The 25,861-nt window shown below is 46.1% G+C and overlaps 3 protein-coding genes across 10 annotated transcripts; 1 reads left to right on the top strand and 2 right to left on the bottom strand.

Annotated features, from left to right (window-relative positions):
- Window positions 1-81: 81 nt before the first annotated feature.
- On the top strand, window positions 82-25,604 carry LOC118290501 (transcription factor IIIB 90 kDa subunit). 3 transcript variants are annotated; one of them, XM_035618236.2, is made up of 19 exons: window positions 82-414; window positions 1,261-1,470; window positions 9,054-9,134; window positions 10,639-10,812; window positions 10,896-10,927; window positions 11,031-11,103; window positions 18,937-19,086; window positions 19,173-19,266; window positions 21,888-22,014; window positions 22,111-22,150; window positions 22,331-22,426; window positions 22,670-22,933; window positions 23,019-23,080; window positions 23,219-23,300; window positions 24,165-24,217; window positions 24,452-24,711; window positions 24,920-24,977; window positions 25,132-25,300; window positions 25,388-25,604. In XM_035618236.2, exons 2-19 carry the CDS (start codon window positions 1,287-1,289, stop codon window positions 25,423-25,425), a joined length of 2,037 nt encoding a protein of 678 aa, XP_035474129.2. In that variant the 5' UTR covers window positions 82-414; window positions 1,261-1,286; the 3' UTR covers window positions 25,426-25,604. The 3 variants fall into 3 exon arrangements, with proteins under 3 accessions (XP_035474129.2, XP_035474127.2, XP_035474128.2); XM_035618234.2 differs by having other exon boundaries at window positions 24,449-24,711; XM_035618235.2 differs by lacking the exons at window positions 82-414; window positions 1,261-1,470 and adding an exon at window positions 5,436-5,458 and having other exon boundaries at window positions 24,449-24,711.
- On the bottom strand, window positions 2,111-8,668 carry LOC118290500. Of its 2 annotated transcripts, none has more exons than XM_047328655.1 (18): window positions 8,398-8,668; window positions 8,194-8,321; window positions 7,983-8,123; window positions 7,819-7,896; window positions 7,569-7,739; window positions 7,009-7,105; window positions 6,710-6,933; window positions 6,467-6,632; window positions 6,101-6,291; window positions 5,868-5,985; window positions 5,293-5,501; window positions 4,977-5,094; window positions 3,969-4,138; window positions 3,701-3,798; window positions 3,500-3,615; window positions 2,976-3,427; window positions 2,558-2,831; window positions 2,111-2,463 (listed from the first exon to the last, which is right to left on the bottom strand). In XM_047328655.1, the coding sequence occupies exons 1-18, from the start codon at window positions 8,417-8,419 to the stop codon at window positions 2,126-2,128; spliced, it is 3,111 nt and encodes a 1,036-aa protein (XP_047184611.1). In that variant the 5' UTR covers window positions 8,420-8,668; the 3' UTR covers window positions 2,111-2,125. The 2 variants fall into 2 exon arrangements, with proteins under 2 accessions (XP_047184611.1, XP_035474125.2); XM_035618232.2 differs by having other exon boundaries at window positions 2,558-3,427; window positions 8,398-8,475; window positions 8,550-8,665.
- LOC118290503 (BTB/POZ domain-containing protein 6-B) lies at window positions 11,357-14,350 on the bottom strand. 5 transcript variants are annotated; one of them, XM_035618243.2, is made up of 6 exons: window positions 14,188-14,350; window positions 13,840-14,089; window positions 13,486-13,732; window positions 13,097-13,187; window positions 12,820-12,938; window positions 11,357-12,508 (listed from the first exon to the last, which is right to left on the bottom strand). In XM_035618243.2, the coding sequence occupies exons 3-6, from the start codon at window positions 13,674-13,676 to the stop codon at window positions 11,476-11,478; spliced, it is 1,434 nt and encodes a 477-aa protein (XP_035474136.1). In that variant the 5' UTR covers window positions 13,677-13,732; window positions 13,840-14,089; window positions 14,188-14,350; the 3' UTR covers window positions 11,357-11,475. The 5 variants fall into 5 exon arrangements, with proteins under 5 accessions (XP_035474136.1, XP_035474137.1, XP_035474135.1 ...); XM_035618244.2 differs by having other exon boundaries at window positions 13,891-14,089; XM_035618242.2 differs by having other exon boundaries at window positions 13,917-14,089.
- Window positions 25,605-25,861: the final 257 nt, after the last annotated feature.

Here is a 25,861-nt window from a genome sequence, read left to right as displayed (position 1 = left end):
GACCCAGATGATCGAGCCCGTCGGTTCTGTGACGCTGAGGAACATCGGTCCGACCCTGTAGTCTGACCACGTGTTGCTTTCCAGCACTTGCATAAATGACGTTATACACAGAGAGATTCGTTTTTCTTCATCGAGCACAAACTCCCCGCGCAACCTCGTGACGTCATTACGCAGCGCCACAGGAAGAAAACAAACAACCGTTCAGTGATCGATATCCACAGTTCTACTGATCTACAGATCGACTCGCGCTCGTTGTTCGTCCGTGTGACGGAGGAAGATGATGAGGATGAAGATGATGGGGATGAGGATGATGAGGATGATGAGGATGAAGATGATGACCTCAGCAGCGGCAACTGCGCGCGTTTGAGCGTGGAACCAGACTCGAGACTCTTCAGTCCGCGGTTCGTTCTGTCGGTGAGTTTGTCCACAACAGAACTGATGATCAAGTTTTACTGGATCAGAACCGACACATTGATTCAGAAGGTTCTGATCCTGTCGCGTCATCAAGCTTGAGTACACTTCTGACCGGAAACTGTTATTTCTCTGAGGGTTAGGGGCAGAAACCCCCCTTACTCTCAATCAACTCTCCTCACCCCCTCACTGTCTCACTCTCTCACCCTCTCACTCTCACCCTCTCACCTCACCTCTCACCTCCTCACCCTCTCACCCCCCCTCACTCTCACCTCACCTCCTCACCCTCTCACCCCCCCATTTCACCTCACCTCACCCTCTCACCTCCTCACCCCCTCACTCTCTCACCTCCTCACCCCCTCACTCTCTCACCTCACCTCACCCTCTGACCCCCCCTCACTCTCACCCCCTCCTCACCTCTCACCCCCACTCTCTCTCACCTCACCTCTCACTCTCTCACCCTCACCCCCACTCACTCTCACCTCACCTCTCACCCTCTCACCTCACACGCTCTCACTCTCACCTCACACGCTCTCACTCTCACCTCACCTCTCACTCACCCTCACCCCCCTCACTCTCACCCTCACACCCCCCCTCACTCTTACCCTCACACCCCCCCTCACCCTCTCACTCTCACCCCCCCTCACCTCTCACCCTCTCACCTCCCTCTCCCCCCCTCACTCTCACCTCCCCTCACCCTCTCACTCTCACCCCCCCTCACCTCTCACCCCCCCTCACCCTCCTCACCTCCCCTGAAAACATTAATCAACTCTCGTGTCGTGTGTGAATCGTGATTACACGTGAGTAGAATCACTTCCTGCTTCCTTTAATTCTTTATCTGGACCTCAGTCAGGTGACCTCTGACCCCATCTACCATGAGCTCCAGGGTGTGCAGGACCTGCGGGGGGGCGGACATCGACGTGGACCAGGCCCGGGGCAGTGCGGTGTGCACCGGCTGTGGTTCGGTTCTGGAGGACAACATCATCGTCTCCGAGGTTCAGTTCGTGGAGGGAAGTGGAGGCGTGTCCTCGGCCGTGGGACAGTTTGTCTCCGCTGAAGGTGAGACAGACGCCGTCCTCCATTTTGATCAATTAGTCTCACAAAGATCATTTTGTCAGTTTTGATTTAGTTTGTTTCAATGTAGTTTTTATTTAGTTCATTTTTACTACTAGTTTTATAATTAGTTCTGGTGACAGAGGAATGTGATGACATCACATTACATCATGCAGCTCATAATAAGTTTCGTGGACATGAAGAATCATGCGACAGACATTTATCAAATGTCTTCACATCTCCATAGATTCTTATATTATTACTGTAGATCAGGAGGTTCAAACACTAAACGTCATATCTGAACCATTGAGGAAAAATTCTAACTGTAGATTTACTGATAAATATTGTGATCAAAACTGAATCAGGAATAAATTAATTATATAAAATGAATCTTATATCGAGTTTAATTATCTGATCTGTTTATGTTTGATGTTGGATGGTCGATATTCAACAAATTCTATTTTATCACAAACTGAACCTTTATTGTTTGTTTCTGCTCATCAGCTGAGAGGGAAACAACAACAACAACAGCTCGGAGACAAACCCTGACGATCTGAAGTTTCACATGATCAATGATATAATCAGTGGACCTTCATGCCCAGTTTTGAGTTTCATTGTGTTTGATGAGAGAGAACAGATTCAAGTGTTTAACATGTTTTATTCAGTGTCGGTACCTCATGATGCCTTGGTGAACACTGGACTCGTACTGACTGACACAGTCTGACCTGCTGTGGATCTTCAGGTCTGAACCTGGACCAGCGGAACCAGTGGGATTCTGGCCCTTGTGTCTCGGTGCGTTGACATCGGTTGGTTTATGTTCTTGGACGTCGACGGGAGTCTTTGAGGTTCTTTGCGGTGTGACACTGGGGTCCGACGTCCTGCTGGTTCCTTCTCTGGTGAGAGAGTCTGGGTTCTGGAGGTTCTGCAGTCTGGAATGGTCATGAGTTTGGAGTCTTCCAGAGAAACCAGGACCAGGTCTGACTCTTATGTGAGATGCACCTGATGGTTTGGGACGAGAAGAAAAACAGTATTTCAGACTGTGGTAAAAAATCAATGAAAGATCTGATTGATACGTTGTAGTATTGGTTCCTACCTGTCGTCAGAGTGGAGGCAGATACCAGTCCGTCAGCTTTCCCTGTCTCAGCTCCTGACTGGACCAGGTTCTGCTGTGGTCCCTGCTGGTCCGAGGATCCATCAGGGCGGCGGCTCGCTGCAGACTGAAGCATATCAACATCTTGTCCTTGTTCTGTTCTTTGGAAATATGTTTTGTCAGGCACATGTTTGGTGTTTGACCCTCTGTGGTCTTGGGGCTGTTGGGAGGTCCGGTGGGTCCCATCACTGCTCACTTCTGTCGGTCCAGTGGCGTACTGGGAGGGGTTAGAGATGTTAGAGATTTCTTGTTTCAGATTATGTCCAGAAGACACAAATCTTCTCAGAGGTTTGACTCTGATATTCTTTACTCTGGACTGAAGTGTCTCAATGTTCCTTCTTTCAATGGACCCGGCTCTCACCAGGTTCTGGTCGGCACGGCTGGTTGCAGTCGAGGTTGGTTCGTTGGTGACAGACTCTTGTGTTTGTGCAGACGAGTCAGTGATATTTTTTTTGTGTTTGGTCTCAGCAGGAACATATTTCTCGTTTTGTAACTGGTCATATCTGGCTACATTTGGCTCCTGTGTCTGGGACATGAGTTGACCAGGATGTGATAGAACCTGCTGAGGGACTTGGTTGATCTGGACAGTTTGAGTTTCAGGAAAAAGATTCAGAGTTGGAAAAGTTTGGAGATCTCCGGAGATCTCAGAGACCAGCTTGTCTTGTCCTTCTGGTCCTGGTCGAGGCCTGGTGCCAGGGTGAGGCAGGACTCCACCTCCTGCAGGGTTTTGATGGACCTGGTTTATCAGGGTTTTGATGGCATGTCCAGAATTGTGATTCCAACAGTCATGAGCAGGGACTTTATTTGCTGAATCTGCAGGAAAATAAAAGTTTAAATTCTGACTTTGACACCACACACATTTTTTTTAGTAAGTGGGACTGCGACCTTCAAGACTCTCAAAGACTTTGATTGAACCAAACCCAGGAGCCTCTGCTCTGAAGAGCCTGTCCACAGACAGTCTGTTGACTCCACTCAGTGGATAGAAGCACCTGACGGTCAACCTGTTCAACAACAGAACCTTTTCATCAACAGTCTTGAATGTGAAGTGTTCATCAGACATGTGGATGTTCAGAGTGTGTTTCTTACTTAAACTGAGATTCCCTGGAGATCAAGTCTGGTCCATCTGTGATCAACTGTCTGTCGTGGATGATCTCGTTTTCATAAACCACGTACAACTCACCGATCTGAAAAACTTCATCCAGTTACAAAACACCTGCACATGATACTTCCAGCATCTGGAGCTCGTTCACCTGGTCGTCAGCTCAGATATCAGAGGTGGAAACATGAAAACATCACCAATATTACTCAGCGTTAAAGTGACTTGCAGTGAAGAGACTACTTGTTCCAGTCATACCATGGTTCTGGTCCCACAGGAGTTCACCTTGAACTCAAACAGAACTCTGGATCCATCTGCCTGTTTTGGCCGACAGGTGGGGTCCAGCAGACTGATTCTGTCAGGCCCCACCGTGGGCCAGGTGGAGGTCGGTGTCGTTACCACCGTCATGGTTCCGTCTGCAGAACAGACTGAAGCCACAGAGGGTCAATGTTAGAGCTGCACCGGACCAATCAGGAGCCATGTGACAGCAGCTGGACCACTCAGGAGCTATGTTACAGATGACTGGACTATAAAGACTTGGTCTTAGCACTTTGTAAATTGCATTACAAATGAAATGTATTATTATTATTATTATTATGGTCTGTACATCTTCAACGTGAAGTTGACGGATTAATCTTAGTGTCGACTCTTTACTGAAGAAAACATTTACTCCTCTGAAGCAGAAACATGAAATAAACAATGTTGTTAATCATCGTTTTGGAAACAACAGGAGCATTTTCCAGTGATTTAGCAGTGAGACAAGTCTCATCTTTTCCAGATATTTTACAGAAAGGGAAGTTTTGATACACTTGTGTGGTTTGAGGAGATGCATAATTAAAGTATGAAGGACCTGTTGACACTGAAGTACAGTCAGGGTCAGATATTACCCATTATGTCCTCTGTTCTGAAGAGGGTTAGGGGGTCGGGACACACGGTGAGGTCAGATATCAGGGGGTCGGGACACACGGTGAGGTCAGATATCAGGGGGTCGGGACACACGGTGAGGTCAGATATCAGGGGGTCGGGACCTCATATCAGGGGGTCGGGACACACGGTGAGGTCAGATATCAGGGGGTCGGGACACACGGTGAGGTCAGATATCAGGGGGTCGGGACACACGGTGAGGTCAGATATCAGGTGGTGAGGACACACGGTGAGGTCAGATATTAGGGGTTAAGACACACTGTGAGGTCAGATATTAGGGGTTAGGACACACGGTGAGGTCAGATATTAGGGGTTAGGGCACACGGTGAGGTCAGATATTACCCATCATGTCCTCTGTTCTGAAGAGGCAGCGTTTGGAGGTGGACGTCTGGACTTCCAGAGTTTTGGAGTCTCTCAGAAGAAGCTTGAATATTCCATAAAAATGTGACAGGTTGATGTCCTAAGAAACAAAAGAGCATGCGAGCGGTTCATTTTGAGATTCTGATAAAGGTTTAGTCTGTATAATGTCACATGATCATTGTCCCGAGTTATGAAAGACTCAGACTTTCACCTCCCAGAATTTATTTTTCTTCCTTTTCCAGATTTTTCGCTCTGTAATAACACCGGTGGTGTTCTGATGTCAGGACTCTGGACTCACTTCGTAGGTGTATCCAATGGACAACACAGGGACGTCCAGGGAAGTTCTGTGGGTGTCGTTGTGGAGGTGGTACCCTCTCTGGGCCGCCAGCTGTGATGTCAGAGGCTCTTGGTCAACACCCACTTCCCAGAGACTCTTGGTTTGATGTGGTCTAACCACGCTGAAGGTGATTCCTCCGTCCGAACACTGAGCCGAGATCTGTGGAGGGACTTGAAGAAGGAAGTCTGTTAGAACTGGGTCGTACTGGTGGTTTCACACATTCTCGAACTTGTTCTTAAAGGGAATCGACTCATTTCCACCTCATCGCTCTAAAATCTTCCTGCTGGAAACATACTTTTCTGGTTCCCAACCAACTCTTTAGTTGAAAGTGAGAAAGAGAAACGGATCATAAGATCAGATCATCCATGATTTCTAGTCTTTGCGGAACTAGATTCTCTTTTCCTTCTTTTGTGTAAACGCTCGTTTCTCAGAAACCTTCCTGCCGTCCAGTTGAGTCAGTTCGTTCCAGTCTGTCTTAACCTCAACATAAATATTAATATGGACATAAACATTACAATATATCATGATGTACTTACATGCGTCAACGACGTGAGCTGTGACGACTGTGTGGTGGTGGTACGAGTCTCTCTGAGGCACGATGGTCAAAGTGAAGTTTACATCTATAGAGAACTGGACGACACCTCCACCCAGATACTGCAGGACAAACAGGTGTCAACACAGCAGCTAACTCGTGTGTGTGTGTGTGTGCGTGCGTGCGTGCGTGCGTGCGTGCGTGTGTATACACACAACCCTAGTTCTTTGTCCTCACCCTCAAGTGGACGATGGCATCGTCGAAGGGGAGGCGGAGCTTGTAGGCTCTGCTGCCGTTAACATGAGCAACAGGATTGATGCTCTCTGATGTCATCAGCTGCTTCCGGTTGATCCACACTTCTTCTAAAATGACATCAGCAGGAATATTTCCCAGGTAGATGCTGAACGCATCGTCATCACTGATGGTCTCTACAGCAATAAGCATGAGTCCCAAGAAATGATCCAGAGCAGAAGAAATATTATTATCTTAAATATCAGACATATCAATATCTGTGAATGTTATTTTAATGACACGTTTATTCATCAGTAGAAGATCAGTTCTGATCTCACATCTGAGAACGTTGGTTTCTGGTCACAGACTCACCGTCACGACTGAAGGGCGGACGGCAGAGCAGCGGTGTGTCGAGCACTCGGACCATCCGGTGTCTGGTGGTGATGCTGCTGCCGTCTTCATACAGCAGAGAGAAGACGTGTTCGTACAGCAGGAAGATCACGTACAACTCCTTGTACACGTTGTTTACCACCAGACTCTGCAGAAAAGTAGAACCAAAGTCTGCTTTGTGGTTTCTCATGATTCTGTGGCTCAGTGTTTTCAGACAGACTTTACCTTTCTGTAGCCGCCCTCGGCTCCAAAAGGAACCCCGATCTGGACCAGACCTCCTCCTCGAACCAGACTGAATCCTCTGGTGGTGGAGGTGGGTTCATCCAGCAGGACGCCCTCCACCCCCACACGGACACTCTGACTTTCAAACCTGGCATCCTCCTCGACCAGTGGGGTCATGATCCAGGGGACGTCCCAGAGCAGCCAGGTGTCGTCAAACGACCCTGAATCTAATGAGTAACATCATCAGCACGTTGAATGTTTGGACAGAGACTCGTCTTCTGTGTTTGTGCAGGACAACTTACTGACTGTACAGGCCATGGTCACATCCATTATCACCACCGTGAGCTTGTTCTTAAAGAACACAGACACCCGGATCACCTCCACGGGGATGCCATCCACCTGAGGACACGTGAATATGTAACGATAAGACACAAGTACAGGAAAACTAAATGTTGTACCTCATGAATATGACAAACATCACACGTCTCATGGTTAAGAGTAAGAACTCTAAACATGTACAACAACCGTAAATATTACCGTTATCAACAACAACCCAAATAGATTACAGCCAGAAACATGGAACAAATCCAAACGTCTTGTCTCACGTGCAAACGTCCAAATCTGCAATCCAGTCCATAAAGAGACCCGGGTGGTGTTTGTCTGTTATTATCCACGACACTACAATGGTCCTCCGGTGGAGTATTGTTATGAAAGGTTCAGAAATATACTTTGAAATGGATCATCTGAAGAAAAGTTCAGTTTCTTTCTCAGTTCATCTCCATCGTGACAGTTGAGGTTCTCGCAGCGGAACCTCGCAGATCAGACATGAATATTAACTCAGAGTGTCACCATGGTTACTCACCATCAGGACCTTGGCGTGCTGCTGTTTGTACTGGGACCTGAGCACCACCCTGTGGGCGGTGGTGGTCAGACTGTAGCCCATCGTCTGGGCCTCGCTGACGGACATGGAGGACACGTGTCCGCCACTCTGTAGGAACATCAGCTGCCAAACTGAGGTCGCTGTCCTCTGAGCCTGAACCAGCACCAGCCGAAACATCATGAAAGACCAAAGCAACATGTCTACTGTCTTCAGATCAGTAACGTGTTCTCACCTGAGAGAAGGCAGCCTGCCACGCCTGTCCACTCTCCCCCGACTGACCTCCACATGACGACTCTCTGTTCACGTTCACCTGGTGGATCAGGTGACGCACTTCAGACAGATTCTAACATTCACATTCCAAATGACATGACCCTCGTGTCTGTGAGTTGTTCTGACCTCCATGTAGTTCTCCTCACAGACGATCTCTCTGTGGGTCCAGCTCAGACCAGAACAGGAAGCAGACACTGCTCGGCTGATCCAGGCGCCGCCCCCGTCACTCACCATCACGTTAAATCTGAAGGTGAACACGGAATCATCCTGGAAAACAAAACAAAACCTCAGGACAGCTGCCGTCAGCCTGGACCAACGGTACGTCAGGTGAACTCACCTGCTTGTGGGTGAAGCAGGAATAGTACGAGGCTCTGAAGGTGGTGAGGCCGTCCATCTTGAAGGTGCTGATGGTGTAACCGCAGCGTGAGGCGAGCTGCTCGCTGATGGAGTGGACGCCACTTCCATCTACATCACAACATCAGTGAGACAGTGAGACCGAGAAGGACAAGTGACATCACAACTGTCAAGTGTCTGTACTGACCCACAGCCTCGAAACGAGGCATCTGGACCGAGGACACCTGGATCCACAGGTGTCTGTCCCGACACTCTGATCGGACACCTGACGAGACACGGCAGCGTCAGAACAGTTACTGTGACTGTAAATCACCATCAAAGACCAAATAGCCAGTTCACCTTCAGCGGCTACTGCGACGTCGAGGAACACAAGTCTAGAAAAAAACAGTCTGGGTCACTTTCTTCCTGTTTGTACCTTTCCAGGTGGGACGGTCGGTCCCTACCTGTCCAGGTGAGTTGAACTCACCCGAGTATGAAAGCTGCAGTCTTCATGTTGAAGCACCAACAGAGAACTGAGTGTCTCTGTGGAGTTTCTGCTCTGCAGCCAGGTGAGCAATCAGCTGGTCACCATGGTAACCGAGGAGCTGACCCAGCTGAGGTGATTGAGTCTGATCACAGATGGAGCTGTGACGGGAACACAGGAAATGAAACGAGCTGTTAATCAAACAGACTCTTCTGCAGTAACATTATATTCTGCTGTCAAACCCTGGATCATTTAATATAATATAATATATTCAATATTATATATTGTAATGTAATATATTATTTTATATTTTAATATATAATATAATAATCATTTACCTGATCAGAACCTGACGGACTCTCCTGTCCCTCTTCTCTCAGGTCCAGTTAAAGCTCCTCTTCTTGGTTCTGGTTTCCACACCAGTGTTGGTAAAGAGTCCAGAGCCCAGACTCTGCAGGGCGGTGAGTACCTTCATCATCATCATCATTGTCATCATCACTTATCTGATCCACGTTCACCAGAGTCAAAACAAGACCCCAAGACAATCTGCCTGTTCCCGGTCTCTGTAGTGTATTTAGTTCAGGGTAATGTCATTATCTCATCATTATTATGACACCTCGAGAGAGACTTCAGCTGCTCGATGACTGTTGTGGCCACAGACAGGCTGACCTCGCTTGGTGCCTGAGAAGACTTGTCTTAACAGTTTCTCAGGGGAGGATAGACAAAATTCCACGACAGTGAGAATTGATTATAGATCAGCACTGACATCAGATCAGATCAAATAGTGATGAAGAGGTTGATGAAGAGTTAATAGTGTTGAAGAGGTTGATGATGAGGTAAGGCAACAACAAGACAGTTGTGTTTCATGTAAAGTGCTTTACATAAAAAATTTAAATCTTTTGGAAGAAACAGATACAATCGTATTCAAATACAATAATTTAAAAGTTTATTGAATAAAACATGTGAAGTGGAATTAGACGGGTGATAAAAGTTACAGTGCAGAACAAGAGATTTCTAGACAGTTTATTTACTGAAACAGAAAAGTCTCCAGTCTTGATTTTAAAGAACTGAGACCTGCAGTTTTCTTGGAGTTTGTTCCAGATCTGTGGAGCATAGAAATTGAAGGCTGCCTCTCCATGTTCAAAGAGCAGACAAGTCCCAGATGATCTGAGACGTCTGGATGGTTCGTAGAGCAGAAGATCAGAAACTAAACCGTTCAGTGCTTCGTAAACCAACTGTCGTATTTTGAAGTCATTTTTTGACAGACAGGAAGTCAGTGTAAAGATCTGAGGACTGGAGTAATATGATCCACTCTTCTGGTCTTAGTGGGAACTCGAGCAGCAGCGTTCTGAACTAATCTGAACTGATCTGTCTGATCGTCCTCTGAGGAAAATGTTACAGTAGTCGAGTCCTTTAATCCTTGGTATGTTCTTCAGGTGATAGAAAGCGGACTTCTGATTTAAAGTGGCTGTTGAAGTTCAGGTCTGAGTCCAGGATGGTTTGTGGTTTTTAACATCACCGTTTGAAGATGGGAACACACTTTAAATCCTTCTTCCTCCGCTCCAAAAACGATTATTTCAGTTTTTTCTTTGTTTATTTAAAGAACATATTGATGCTTCCAGTCCTTGAGTGCTCGTATTGGACCTTAGTCCCCAGGGGATATTGTTGTATAAATTTGTGTCCTCTGCGTAACTATGGTAACATGTTATGTTGTTTTCCATGATCTGAGCCAGTGGGAGCATGTAGATATTGAACAGAAGAGGCCCCAGAATGGAGCCTTGGGGAACTCCACATGTGGGATGTTACCTATAGACACAAAGTCCCTGTCTTTCAAATATGATTCAAACCAGTTAAATAATGTGCCAGAGTCCGACCCAGTGTTCCAACCGGTCTAGTTATATGTTGTGATCGACTGTGTCGAAGGCTGATGAAGAGGATGATGAAGATGTTTACCTGTCGCTCCAGGTAAGCGCCACATCCAGCAGCTGGGCAGTCAGTTACAGTTGAACCAGCACTGTCTGGACACGGCCTTCAACTTCTTCAAGATGGTCGTCAGTAAACATCTGACCCGAGGACGGAAGATGGAGCACGTCATCGCCGCTTGTCTCTACCTGGTGTGTCGTACCGAGGGGACGCCACGTATCCTAGCAACCACTGTGATGTAGTGTGTGTGATTTGACTTTTCAACCTTGTCACAGTGAACTTCCTGAACTGGGCTGCAGACATGCTGCTGGACCTGAGTGACCTGCTACAGGTACGAATGACCTCATACCTGTTCACACCTGCTGCTCACACCTGTTCGCCTCTGTTCACACCTGCTGTTCACACCTGTTCTCACTTCTGTTTCCTGTATCCAGGTCAACATCTACATTCTGGGAAAGACCTTCCTGCTGTTGGCTCGTGAGCTCTGCATCAACGCTCCTGCGATCGGTGAGAAGTTTCATTGTCTGTAAGATATTTACCTGAAACCAAACAGGAAGCTATATCTTATGTTTTGTTTGCATCATCATGTCACGTGATGGAAAAAACTTTCACCTATCGATTGTCTCAACACTGACCCCTGGTGTCAGTTGTTCCTCTGAAGAAATCGCCTGTAAAAAGAAACACAACTATATTTCCCATGAGCCTCTCTTTCATCAGAACTAAATCTGAACTGTTCAGGACTTCTCAAGGAAACAACACGTTAGTTTCTGTCACTTTATTTTATTTTATCAAACAAGCACCAACAAACCAAAGAGCCAATCAGCTTCCAGTCCTTCGACAACATTTCAGTCAGAATCACAGCTACTGGCTGGTTCAGGTTCAACAGTAGAAAACTATCTCGGGGATCTGTCCCCCCTGCACGCCGGTCCCGTTGGTACTGTCTGACGAACACTGAAACTGGAAGGTCACGTTTCCAGACTGCACCTCCGTCATCCCCTCCTGTCCAAAGTAGCTCAGCTCATTTCCGTCCAGGACTGCGCTGACCGTGTAGAATGTGTCCTGTTCCACCTGGACCGGATGTTCGAACCACACAGGGAAGGTACCGCTCGACCCGTCTGACAAGAACTTGGTAAGGTTCTGGGCCAGAATGGTTCCCTGCCTCATCAGTTCAATCTTCACACTGTATTCCGCCTTCCCGCTGCTCGACCCATACAGACCGAGTCCAGCCATGAAGATTCTCCTGTCCACCGCGAACTGGATGCTATCGCAGCGCCCCCTGTACCGCCACTGGTTACTGCGGTAGGCTGAGGACTGGAAACGATGGCACCTCTGTGGTGCCAGGCCCGACCGCGTCACCAGAGGGAACTCCAGTCTGGGTTTGTTGGTGGCGGTGAACCACAGGAAGATGTCGCGAGTCTCTTTCAGCGTTAGAATGTCTGACTGCGCTGCAACGTCTGCAAACTCCTGCAGCGTCATAGAAGGGAACCGGACCAGGTACAGAGCCTTACCCAGTGCCGCCCGCTGGTTCCTGGGGCTCACTGCCAGGCTCTGCCGCTGACACTCAGCCACCGACCAGCTCAGCACTGCCTGGAAGACCACGACCTCGCGGATGTTGAGTGTTTCTCTCTGCAGGATGATCTCCAGCGTTGGCAGGTCGATCTCACAGAAACTTTCGGCTCGCAGAGCGAGCTCAGCCTGAGCGTCGATCACCTCCCAGCAGCGATGCGTCAGCTCCGGCTCCTCGAACAGCCGGCTCTGAGACAGCAGGATGCAGGCGTTTTTTGCCTCCAGGCTGGTCTCCAGGAAGGTCACACACGCCTTGGCCAGAGCAGGAACAATGTACTTCTTGGCAGCATAGAGGGTAGCGAGCACGTTGTCGGCCTCCAGCTCAATCTCGTCACTGTACATGTACCTGAAACACGGACAAGATTCAGATGGCTCTGAAATGATCTGAGCTTTAGACATTAGAACATTTTCATCTAGATCCTGTCTGGATCAATCAGGATCACAGACACTTTTAGACATTAAGTGTGTAATCACTAGAATCCTGTTTAGACCCTTACTGTCGAACAAGTATCCTGAATGGTCCCTTCGCCTTCAGTGACCACATCCTTGTATTTCTGTAGCGCTAACTGCTAACATCATATAAAGTCAACAACATGCTAAGTTAGCTCTAGTCAGTCACAACAGTGTAAATGACCTGGTTCAGGTTTCTGGACTCACTTCAACAGGATGAGGAAAGCAGTTGGCTCCACATCTGGGATGTGGATCTCAGATTGTCCCTCGGCCAGATCTCCATAAAACATGGCTCCAAACACGGAGCTGCCCACGGCCAGGACGTACTGCAACAGACAGGAAACCAATCAGAAACCAGCTGAGCCTGACAAGTAGGAAGGAGATACAAGACGACAACACATGAGCCGCAAAACACGCATCAAGTTTCACACTGTTCCTCTTCCTGTTTAAGAAACGTCAGTTTGATCTGAACCAGGTTCTGAACCTTATGAGCAGGGACTTTCTGAGTTTCTCCTGGAGGACCGACGAGGAAGTGAGCGTCTGCCATTTGCTCGTTGTTGAACATCAGAGCGTTCCTGCAGAGATACAACACGTCAACAACACGTCAACAGCATGACAACATGTCAACAACAGCATGTCGTCAACAACATGTCGTCAACAACAATATGTCAATAACAGTACAGGCGCTTTAAAGTGAAGCAGGATCTGTGGTTACCATGGTAACTTCAGGTTTTCAGTCGTACAAAGCTGCTTCACTTGTTACCGTGGTAAATCACCATGGTAATTGATGCTGAACCTTTATAAGGTTCTGTGACTCACCTCTCTCGGAGGGTGGGGGCTCTGTGACTCTCTCGGAGGGTGGGGGTGACTCACCTCTCTCGGAGGGTGGGGGGCGCTGCTGGCCAGCTGTCTCTCTCCTCTGTGACGTCGTTCGTCTGATAGGCGTCCCGGTCGTGGTCGGAGGTCGGGTCTGGTTCGCTCTGCAGGATGAAACTCTTCTTCACCTCCACCTCCTCCACCTCGTTGGTGTGGGGGAGGCTGGTGGAGACAAGTTCAGCTGCCATCTCCTGCTCCTCACAGAGCGAGGGAGGTCACGACCTCACAGCATGATGACAACTTCCTGTCAAAGGTAGAGAAACATGAGGATGTACCCAGTAATACATGTACTCAGTACTACATGTATGGATTCATATATATGAATATTTGTCAGTATCTGGTAGTATTCACATGTTTTACTGGCTAGTTGTGATCAGTCGTGGATCTCTCAGGTCAGTTTACCGTGTTCCGGTTCTGACTGCTGGTACCTGCAGTGTCCGGTTCGCTGCCGCAGCTCCTCCTGTCCCCATGTCAATAATCCTTCATCAATAATCCTTCATCAATAATCCTTCATCGATCATCATCCGCTCTGTTCGCTGCTGTTAGCGCGACAGTGGCTCGTTGTTTTCTTCGGTACCGTTACACCTGACGTCACCGTCCACTGACGGGGAGGACCGGGGTCGGTTACCAGGCTGTGTGTGTGTGTGTGTGTGTGTGTGTGTGTGTGTGTGTGTGTGTGTGTGTGTGTGTGTCTGTTACCTGTCAGACTCGCGCACCCCGTGTCTTCTGTCGTTAACGTTACAAACACTCCAGATTCTGTTCGTTTCTCCGGACGCCATTTTAAATCCTGAACATCCGTCTGTGGAGCTGCTCCGCGTCCGCGAGGTGGCGACAGAGAGCGCGAATAACATAACACGTGACCACAACGGCTGGAATCAGGGGTGAGGTCGAATTGTCCTTCCTCTCTACTGTTCCTCTCTCCTGTTCCTCTCTCCTGTTCCTCTCTACTGTTCTACTGTTCCTCTCTCCTGTTCCTCTCTACTGTTCCTCTCTCCTGTTCCTCTCTCCTGTTCCTCTCTACTGTTCTACTGTTCCTCTCTCCTGTTCCTCTCTACTGTTCCTCTCTCCTGTTCCTCTCTCCTGTTCCTCTCTACTGTTCTACTGTTCCTCTCTCCTGTTCCTCTCTCCTGTTCCTCTCTACTGTTCCTCTCTCCTGTTCCTCTCTACTGTTCTACTGTTCCTCTCTACTGTTCCTCTCTACTGTTCCTCTCTACTGTTCCTCTCTCCTGTTCCTCTCTACTGTTCCTCTCTACTGTTCCTCTCTACTGTTCCTCTCTCCTGTTCCTCTCTCCTGTTCCTCTCTCCTGTTCCTCTCTACTGTTCCTCTCTACTGTTCCTCTCTCCTGTTCCTCTCTACTGTTCCTCTCTACTGTTCCTCTCTACTGTTCCTCTCTCCTGTTCCTCTCTCCTGTTCCTCTCTACTGTTCCTCTCTCCTGTTCCTCTCTACTGTTCCTCTCTACTGTTCCTCTCTACTGTTCTACTGTTCCTCTCTACTGTTCCTCTCTCCTGTTCCTCTCTACTGTTCCTCTCTCCTGTTCCTCTCTCCTGTTCCTCTCTACTGTTCCTCTCTACTGTTCCTCTCCCCTGTTCCTCTCTACTGTTCCTCTCTCCTGTTCCTCTCTCCTGTTCCTCTCTACTGTTCCTCTCTACTGTTCCTCTCTCCTGTTCCTCTCTACTGTTCCTCTCTACTGTTCCTCTCTACTGTTCCTCTCTCCTGTTCCTCTCTACTGTTCCTCTCTCCTGTTCCTCTCTCCTGTTCCTCTCTCCTGTTCCTCTCTCCTGTTCTACTGTTCCTCTCTCCTGTTCCTCTCTACTGTTCCTCTCTCCTGTTCCTCTCTACTGTTCCTCTCTCCTGTTCCTCTCTACTGTTCCTCTCTACTGTTCCTCTCTCCTGTTCCTCTCTCCTGTTCCTCTCTCCTGTTCCTCTCTCCTGTTCCTCTCTCCTGTTCTACTGTTCCTCTCTCCTGTTCCTCTCTCCTGTTCTACTGTTCCTCTCTCCTGTTCCTCTCTCCTGTTCCTCTCTACTGTTCCTCTCTACTGTTCCTCTCTACTGTTCCTCTCTACTGTTCCTCTCTACTGTTCCTCTCTACTGTTCTACTGTTCCTCTCTACTGTTCCTCTCTACTGTTCCTCTCTCCTGTTCCTCTCTACTGTTCCTCTCTACTGTTCCTCTCTACTGTTCCTCTCTACTGTTCCTCTCTACTGTTCCTCTCTCCTGTTCCTCTCTACTGTTCCTCTCTCCTGTTCCTCTCTCCTGTTCCTCTCTCCTGTTCCTCTCTCCTGTTCCTCTCTACTGTTCCTCTCTACTGTTCTACTGTTCCTCTCTACTGTTCCTCTCTACTGTTCCTCTCTACTGTTCCTCTCTACTGTTCTACTGTTCCTCTCTACTGTTCCTCTCTACTGTTCCTCTCTCCTGTTCCTCTCTACTGTTCCTCTCTACTGTTCCTCTCTACTGTTCCTCTCTCCTGTTCCTCTCTACTGTTCCTCTCTACTGTTCCTCTCTACTGTTCTACTGTTCCTCTCTACTGTTCCTCTCTACTGTTCCTCTCTCCTGTTCCTCTCTACTGTTCCTCTCTACTGTTCCTCTCTCCTGTTCCTCTCTCCTGTTCTACTGTTCCTCTCTCCTGTTCCTCTCTACTGTTCCTCTCTACTGTTCTACTGTTCCTCTCTACTGTTCCTCTCTACTGTTCCTCTCTCCTGTTCCTCTCTACTGTTCCTCTCTCCTGTTCCTCTCTCCTGTTCCTCTCTACTGTTCCTCTCTACTGTTCCTCTCTACTAGTCCTTGACCTCAGTAGAAAAGGTCATGAGGTCAAGGAAACGTGTCAAGGAGAACTGATAGGACTTAGGACAAGCCGACAGCTGCTCAGAGAATCTGACTCGACTTTCGCTAAACTACGTCATCACACGAACGTGGATGTTGTTGATGCGTCTGTTGTGGTGAAACTACACAATTCTGAAGATGAACTACAAAAACCTCAGTGGCTCTATCAGCATGTTTCAGTATTTTACCACCGTGTGTAAATGACTCATATGTAAGAGTAACTGACATGATGACATGTGTCTCTTCTGGATTTTATTCATTCTCTTCTGCTTCTTCTTCTTCTTCTTCAGATTGAATCGTTTACGTTCGTTCATGGCGCGTCACGTTAAATATTGCTGCCGCAATGAATTGTGGGGCGTCTATATCTCCTTACTCTCACATAGGAAGCTCCAGTGTGTCCTCTGCTAAAGGAGATAGGAAAGGAAGCATTGAAGCGCCTTTCCTAAGCACTTAGAGAATCTGAACATTATCATGGTGCTGATCAAACACTTCCGGGTCACGTCAAGATTTCGGAAACTTTCTGAGACAATTCGACCTCACACCAGATCGTCTGTTCCTTGACTTCAGTGGAAAAGGTCATGAGGTCAAAGGTTAGAGGAGGATTCATCTGACTCCACTGACACTAAACTACATCGTCATGTGGCGTTGTGGTGAAACGACACATTTCTGAAGATGAACTACAAAAACCTCAGCGGCTCCATCGGCATGTTTCAGTGTTTTACGATTCATATGTAACAGTAACTGACATCTGGATCATATTCATACTCTTCTACTTCTTCTTCTTCTTCTTCAGCTTTAATCGTCTACGTTTCTTCATGACGCTTCACGTTTAATATCGCTGCCGCAATGAATTGTGGGTCTGTTTCTCCTTTCCTCTCACATAGAACGCTCCAGTGTGTCCTCTGCTATAGGAGATAGGAAAGGAAACATTGAAGCTCCTTTCCTACGCACTTAGAGAATCTGAACATCATCAGGTGTTAAGGAAACACTTTACATCAAGATTTAGGAAACTTCTTAAGCAAATTTGACAATTTGACCGCACCCAGTGTAAAACTCCTCTTCTTCTCTTCAACTTCTTCCTCATCTTCTATTCATCTCCTCCTCCTCTAATCTTCTTCTCCTCCTCCTCTCTTCATCTCCTCCTCTATTTTTCACCCTCTCTTATCTTCATCTACTCCTTTTATCCTCTTCTTCATCTCCTCCTCCTGAGCGGTTGGCTGAAGTCAAGGGTATCATGTCAACCAGAGTGTTGCTATCGGCTCCTCTCCGGGCTCACGCTCAGAGTCGAGGTCTGGTCGACCAGTGGACTGAAGGCCACGAGTATAGTTTCCCCTCCTGAGTGTGAGTCCGGCTGTGGACGAGTTGAGCGAGCGGAGTGGCTTGCTGCTTTCCATGAAGACGCCAGCGCTGGGAAAATTCGGCTCCTGTGGAAGCAGCTCTACTCCAGCTGCGCCAAGGTCCTGAACCATCGGTCGCTTGCAGGATTCAGAGAGTCGAGGTGGACTGAGGTTTTTGGCTCAGACGTTTGCCCTAAAGGAAGCTGGCGGGCCCTGTATAAACCTCCTGTTGAGAAGAGGATGGCTGACATCCAGTGGAGGATTATACATGGAGCATAAGCTACAAACAGATACTGGGCTCGCCTGGACCTGAGCACTGGGGAGGGGGCCGTCTTCTCTGTTTCTGAGACAGTAGAACATCTGGTGGTGTCTTGTCCTCGGTTGGCTGCTCTGATCGGTCTTGTGAAGGAGTGGGACTAGGGTCTAGGAGAGGTTTTTTCTTTTCCCCTCTTTGTTTTTGGTCCCAACTATTCACCACAAAAACAGAAAACTCAGGTTTTGATTAATTTAATTTTGCTACTGCTAAGTGAGCGATATGGAAGAGCAGGAAGAACCAGATGTTGGGAGCAGGCTGGACCGATGCAGTCCTGTTTCGGAGGGGTTGGTCGCAGCCTGTCTGAGAACCCAACACTCTTTCTTCAGACTCACAAACAACGTGGAGGGTTTCAGCTCCTGTGCTCACTGGCGAAGGTGGTCTCTCCTGCTAAACCTTTAGCAGATTATTAACATAATTATAGTGGATTGAACCAGTGTGGATGAACCACGTTTTTGTTTTGTTGTTGTTTGTTTATATCAGTTTATTTTGCAGTTGTTTTATTTAAGTTTTTTTAAATATGTGCCTTAAATAAAGTTGCGTTAAAAGTCAAAGTCTCCTCCTCCTCTTATCTTCATCTCCTCCTCCTCTTATCTTCATCTCTTCCTCCTCTTATCTTCATCTATTCCTCCTCTTATCTTCTTTGTGCTCTCCTCCTCCTCTTATCTTCATCTCCTCCTCCTCTTGTCTTCTTTTCCTCCTCTTCTCTTCTTTTCCTCCTTCTCCTCCTCCTCTTATCTTCATCTCCTCCTCCTCTTATCTTCTTCTTCTTCTTCTCCTCCTCTTCTCTTCATCTCCTCCTCTTATCTCCTCCTCTTATCTTCATCTCCTCCTCCTCTTATCTTCTTCTCCTCCTCTTCTCTTCATCTCCTCCTCTTATCTCCTCCTATCTTCATCTCCTCCACTTATCTTCTTCTCCTCCTCCTCCTCTTATCTTCATCTCCTCCTACCTCTTATCTCCTCCTCCTCGTCCACAGACCCATGTCTATACATCCCTCGCTTTGCTCACATGTTGGACTTCGGGGGGAAGACTCATGAGGTTTCCATGACAGCTCTTCGTCTGGTTCAGAGGATGAAGAGGGACTGGATGCACACTGGACGCCGACCGTCAGGCCTCTGTGGAGCAGGTACGTCACTTTTATGGTAACTGTCACTGTTACCATGGCAACATCAAACAAGACTGTTTACACTAAACAAGCCCCCCCCCCCCCAGCTCTCCTGGTCGCAGCCCGGATGCACAAGTTTCGTCGAACCGTGAAAGACGTGATCAGTGTGGTGAAGGTCTGTCAGACCACTCTGAGGAAGAGGTGAGACCTGCAGTCACATTATACCACATCACATCATACTACTTCACATTATACCACACCACATCATACTACTTCACATTATACCACACCACATCAAACTACTTCACATTATACCACACCACATCAAACTACTTCACATTATAACACACCACATCATACTACTTCACATTATACCACATCACATCATACTACATCACATCATACTACATCACATCATACTACATCACATTATACCACATCACATCATACTACTTCACATTATACCACACCACATCATACTACTTCACATTATACCACACCACATCAAACTACTTCACATTATACCACACCACATCAAACTACTTCACATTATAACACACCACATCATACTACTTCACATTATACCACATCACATCATACTACATCACATCATACTACATCACATCATACTACTTCACATTATACCACATCACATCATACTACTTCACATTATACCACACCACATCATACTACTTCACATTATACCACACCACATCAAACTACTTCACATTATAACACACCACATCATACTACTTCACATTATACCACATCACATCATACTACATCACATCATACTACATCACATCATACTACATCACATTATACCACACCACATCATACTACTTCACATTATACCACATCAAATTATATTACATCACATTATACTACACCACATTATACTACATTATACCACATCACACTACATCACATCATATTACATCACATTATACCACACCACATCATACTACTTCACATTATACCACATCACATCATACTACATCACATTATACCACATCACATCATACTTCACCACATTATACTACATTATACCACATCACATCATACTACACCACATTATACTACATTATACCACATCACATCATACTACATCACATCATACTACATTACATTATACCACACCACATTATACTACATTATACCACATCACATCATACTATATCACATTAATACCACATCACATCATACTGCATCACATTATACCACATCACATTATACCACATCACATCATACTACATCACATTATACCACATCACATCATACTACATCACATTATAACTCATCACATCATACTACATCACATTATACTACATCACATCATACTACATCACATTATACTACACCACATCTTACTACTTCACATTATACCACATCGCATCATACTACACCACATTATCCAACATCACATCATACTACACCACATTATACTACATCATACCACATCACATCATACTACATCACATTATACTACACCACATTATACTACATTATACCACATCACATCATACTACATCACATCATACTACATCAGATTATACTACACCACATTATACTACATTATACCACATCACATCATACTACATCACACTACATCACATCATACTACTTCACATTATACCACATCACATTATACTACATCACATTATACTACATCACATTATACTACATCACATCATACTACATCACATTATACTACACCACATCTTACTACTTCACATTATACCACATCACATCATACTACACCACATTATCCGACATCACATCATACTACACCACATTATACTACATCATACCACATCACATTATACTACATCACATTATACTGCACCACATTATACTACATTATACCACATCACATCATACTACATCACATCATACTACATCACATTATACTACACCACATTATACTACATTATACCACATCACATCATACTACATCACATTATACTACATCACATCATACTACTTCACATTATACCACATCACATTATACTACATCACATTATACTACATCACATCATACTACTTCACATCATACCACATCACATCATACTACATCACATCATATTATATCACATTATACTACATCACATTGTACTACATCACCTCATACTACATCACATTATACCACATCAAATTATACTACATCACATTATACTACATTATACTACATCACATTATACTGCATCACATTATACTACATCACATTAAACTACATTATTCCACATCACATTATACCACATCACATCATACTACATCACATTATACCACATCACATCATACTACATCACATTATACTACATCATACCACATCACATCATACTACATCACATTATACCACATAACATCATACTACATCACATTATACTACATCACATCATACTACATCACATTATACTACACCACATCATACTACTTCACATTATACCACATCACATCATACTACATCACATTATACCACATCACATCATACTACACCACATTATACTACATCATACCACATCACATTATACTACATCACATCATACTACATCACATTATACCACATCACATTATACTACAACACATTATACTAGATTATACCACATCACATTATACTACATCACATTATACTACATCACAGTAGATCACAGTGGATCTCAGTACATCTCAGTGGATCACAGTGGATCACATTAAATCCCAGTAGATCACATTGGGTCACAGTAGATCATAGTACATCTAAGTAGATCACAGTAGATCTCAGTAGCTCACAGTAGATATCTGTAGATCTCAGTAGATCACCGTAGATCTTTCTCTCCCTGCAGGTTAACAGAGTTCGAGGACACGCCCACCAGTCAGCTGACAATCGATGAGTTCATGCGAGTGGATCTGGAGCAGGAGTGTGATCCTCCCTCCTTCACAGCTGCTCAGCACAAGGTCAAGATGCAGCAGGTAGATTTCTCTGTCCCTGATTGGCTGCAGCAGGTAGATACACTGTGTCAGTCGACCAATGATCAGTGACTAATGAAATGTCGTCTTCTTCTGCAGCTGGAACAGGAGCTGGTCAGAAAGCTGGACGAGGTGGAAGGTCAGTTACTAACGGCGGCCAATAAGAAAAAAGTATTTCTTCTTTCTGATAACATGATGCTCCATATAAATATTAACATTCTTTACTGACGCTCACGTATGAAGTGACAAAATGATTCTGGACGTGTTGAGAAGGACGTAGTGAGTTCTTTACAGAACCTTTTTGTTCTGGTCCCGTCAGGAGAGATCAGCTGCTACAAGGACGAGATCGAGACCGAACTGGAGAAGAGCCGACCCAAGCTGAGAGGAATCTACGCTGCCTACAGCAAAGAGATCGGTGTGTGCTGATCCAGGGTCAGCTGATGTCCCTGTGTACTGATCCAGGGTCAGCTGATGTTCCTGTGTACTGATCCAGAGTCAGCTGATGTCCCTGTGTACTGATCCAGAGTCAGCTGATGTCCCTGTGTACTGATCCAGAGTCAGCTGATGTCCCTGTGTACTGATCCAGAGTCAGCTGATGTCCCTGTGTACTGATCCAGAGTCAGCTGATGTCCTTGTGTACTGTATCTGTGCTCCTCAGACCCCGAAGACGCCGAGGTATTATCCTCGACCTCTGAACCAGAAGAGCCCGAGGTTGGAGATGCCGAGCTCCAAGCCGCCACGCAGCACCTGACCCAGAACTTCCTGTGTCAGGTGATCCAGGAGGAAGAGGGGCGGGACAAGAAGACAGAGGCGGGGCCAGAGAAGGAGAGCCTCGGGCCTCTGCGTCAGGTCGCCCCTCTGGACGTCATCCTGGGGAAACTAACCACCACCACCTGTCTGGACCTCAACAAGTCACCTGACGGTAACATCTCTTTGACATCATCATGACATCATCAGTCAGAGGCAGGTGTGAAACAGGAAGTGTGGTGTTTGTTCTTCTTCTCCAGAGGAGCAGTCGGAGAGCGGCGTGTTGGAACTGGACGACATCGATGATCAGGAGATTGAAAAGGTCAGTTCATCCATCAATCACTTTATTGATCCAGAGGATTGATTCATCAACTGGGATCAGGTGTCTGACTCTTACTGTGAAAGGTCAGGAGAGGAAGTGTCTGACTCTTATTGTGAAAGTCTGTGTCTCTGTGCTCAGTACATCCTGAACGAGCAGGAGGTTCAGGTGAAGACGGAGCTGTGGATGAAACAGAACGAAGAGTATCTGAAGGAGCAGGAAGGTGAGGATCTTCATCATCATCCTCATCTGTATCATCATCTTCATCTGTATCATCATCATCCTCTTCCTCACACGTCTAACAGCAGTAGAGACTTTCACACGTCGGTGATAAAATAAAAAACATTTTAATTTGGATTTTTTCGACTTGTTCGACCCTTCACTATTGTATAATGAGCGTAAAACTCAGACTGAAGTGATCTGTTGCTTTCATAAAACGGTTACAACTGTGTCGGAATGAAAGTCATCGAAACACTACAATTATATTTTTTAACGAAATTAAAAAAGTCGTCCCTCCTGCTGCCTGCACAGCGAAGGCGGTTGCTATGCAACACACTGTACCGTTCCTCAGAAAGAAGGCTACGGAAGAGCTGACAGTGTTTTTTGAGCTCTCGTAAGTTTCCTCAACTTCACTCCGTCGCTACTGACGTCTAGTGACGTCTACTCACGTCTACTCACGTCTAGTGACGTCTACTGACTTCTACTGACGTCTACTCAGGTCTACTGACGTCTACTCAGGTCTACTGACGTCTACTCGCGTCTACTGGCGTCTACTCGCGTCTACTCGCATCTACCCGCGTCTACTCCTGTCAACTGACGTCTACTCGCGTCAACTGACGTCTATCGCGTCTACTGACGTCCACTCACGTCTCCTGACGTCTACTCATGCTGTTACTTCCTGAGTCGCGGAGGGATACGGAATTGTACAAACTGACTAGACGTCATAGCCGTGGTATATTGAGCGTATACCACGGCTATGAACCAATCAGATCCCTTGATTTGAGCTACCCGTTTTATAATGATGTATATACAGTAATGGTAACTGTACTGAATGTTTTACGCTAACCCTTTGTTTCTTCACTTCCAGAGAAAGAAGAGAGGATCAAGAAAGAGAAAGAACAGGGGACTTATAAAGAGAAGGTGAGCACGGGGTTACCTAGGCATGAGACCAGGGCCTGTTCAACTGGTCGGGAAATAAATGATCACGTGACCATTCCTCCAGCTCGTCACACGAAAAACATTGAGTTCAAACACAGGAGATGACGTCATCACATGATTTTCTGCTGGTTGAGAATGTTTTTGTTTTCGGCTCATGTCAATGTGAATAAAGTCTAAAGTTGTAATGTGAATAAAGTTTTCCGTGTGTTTCAGAAGAAGAAGAAGAAGAGGATGACGAAGGGTGAGCAGGTGGAGGCGTTGACAGCAGGCGAGGCGATAGAGAAGATGTTGGAGAAGAAGAAAATCTCAAGTAAAATCAACTACGACGTCCTGAGAGACCTGAACAGAGGGGGGGAGGGGGGGAGCGGCCCCGACCCCCCCAACACACTCACACACAAACCTCTCACCCGCCGCCGCCGCAACAAGACCAGCGAGGCTAACGACCTGGCGGCTAACGCTAGCATCATTGGAAAGAGGTAACTGAACTTAACTATAATCTGTGGTCTATAATCTGTGTCATCTATAATCTGTGGCGTCTATAATCTATAATCTGTCATCTATAATCTGTGTCTATAATCTGTCGTCTATAATCTATGTCATCTATAATCTATAATCTGTGTCGTCTATTATCTGTGTCGTCTATATCTTCATATGATTATTGTTTCATCTCTTCTTGTGTTTCAGGTTTCGTCGTCTCATTTCCACCACAACGAGGAAGAAGAGGAAGACGAGTTCATCTCAGGTGAGTTACCTCACACCTATATATGTGTTTACAGTATACACATATATATATATATAATATATATATATTATACATATAATGTATGTATGTATTTATATATATGTGTGTGTATACACACAGCTGAACTCTGAACTCCACATGTTTCATTTGTCAGGTAGAAAACTCCGTCACCATGACAACACAAACAACAACGACAGACACCACAGCTCCGCCTCCTGAGCCCGAACCCATTTCCGCGCCCACATTGGCTCCTCCCACTGTGGAGGAGGAGGAGGAGGAGGAAGTGGAGGACGAGTGCGTCAGCGCTCTGCAGCTCGTCGGAGGTCAGAACATGATCCAACACCCAATGCTCAGCAGAGGTTGATTGATTCGATTATTGATTTATTGATTGTTGATTGATATTTTTCCAGATTATGGCTGTGAGGCAGAGGAGGAGGAAGTCTTCTAGCTCTGTCGTGCTGACCCTTGACCTTTGGTTATCATTGACCAATGAAAGAGAGGAAGTGAACACATTTTATATCAATATTCATCATCATGTATCGTGACGTTGTAGCTTTTAATAAGTTTGATGTAAAGTTACTGAACATTTATATAAAATTGCTTTTTATGTCTTTTACTTTGAAATGATTTACACTGAACTTTGTCTTTTATTGATCAGATGTAAAAACAGAAACATTCCATCAGAATAAACTGAATCGGAAAGTTTGATCTCCATCGAGCTGCAGCTGCTCATCTTCGTCCTCCAGAGAATAAGAAAATGAAATACAACACGGTCATTTCATATTCAGGTCAAGACGTCGAGTCCAGGAGGCAGAGAGGGGGAGGAGCCTCTGACCCTGAGGAGACATCCAACCTCCTGGAGGCATCAGAGGAGAGCGAGAAGT

This window comes from Scophthalmus maximus, chromosome 18 (assembly GCF_022379125.1).
Source record: "Scophthalmus maximus strain ysfricsl-2021 chromosome 18, ASM2237912v1, whole genome shotgun sequence".
Classification (NCBI taxonomy): domain Eukaryota; kingdom Metazoa; phylum Chordata; class Actinopteri; order Pleuronectiformes; family Scophthalmidae; genus Scophthalmus; species Scophthalmus maximus.
The sequence above is the reverse complement of the archived record's forward strand: the minus strand, read 5'-3'. Positions and strand labels throughout refer to the sequence as shown.

Bases quoted from the DNA above. Each gene is read 5' to 3' on its own strand.
- LOC118290503 (XM_035618243.2), bottom strand. From the start codon at position 13,676: ATGGCAGCTGAACTTGTCTCCACCAGCCTCCCCCACACCAACGAGGTG. The intron at 13,188-13,485 runs GTGAGTCACCCC...GTATCTCTGCAG, and splicing joins CCCCCCACCCTCCGAGAGAG to GAACGCTCTGATGTTCAACA. The intron at 12,939-13,096 runs GTTCAGAACCTG...TGTCTGTTGCAG, and splicing joins AGAAAGTCCCTGCTCATAAG to TACGTCCTGGCCGTGGGCAG.
- LOC118290501 (XM_035618234.2), top strand. From the start codon at position 1,287: ATGAGCTCCAGGGTGTGCAGGACCTGCGGGGGGGCGGACATCGACGTG. The intron at 22,427-22,669 runs GTGTGTGCTGAT...TGTGCTCCTCAG, and splicing joins TGCCTACAGCAAAGAGATCG to ACCCCGAAGACGCCGAGGTA. The intron at 24,712-24,919 runs GTAACTGAACTT...CTTGTGTTTCAG, and splicing joins GCTAGCATCATTGGAAAGAG to GTTTCGTCGTCTCATTTCCA.
- LOC118290500 (XM_035618232.2), bottom strand. From the start codon at position 8,419: ATGCCTCGTTTCGAGGCTGTGG. The intron at 4,139-4,976 runs GTAATATCTGAC...CTGTGGCTTCAG, and splicing joins CAGAACAGAGGACATGATGG to TCTGTTCTGCAGACGGAACC. The intron at 3,616-3,700 runs GTAAGAAACACA...GTTGTTGAACAG, and splicing joins TCCAGGGAATCTCAGTTTAA to GTTGACCGTCAGGTGCTTCT.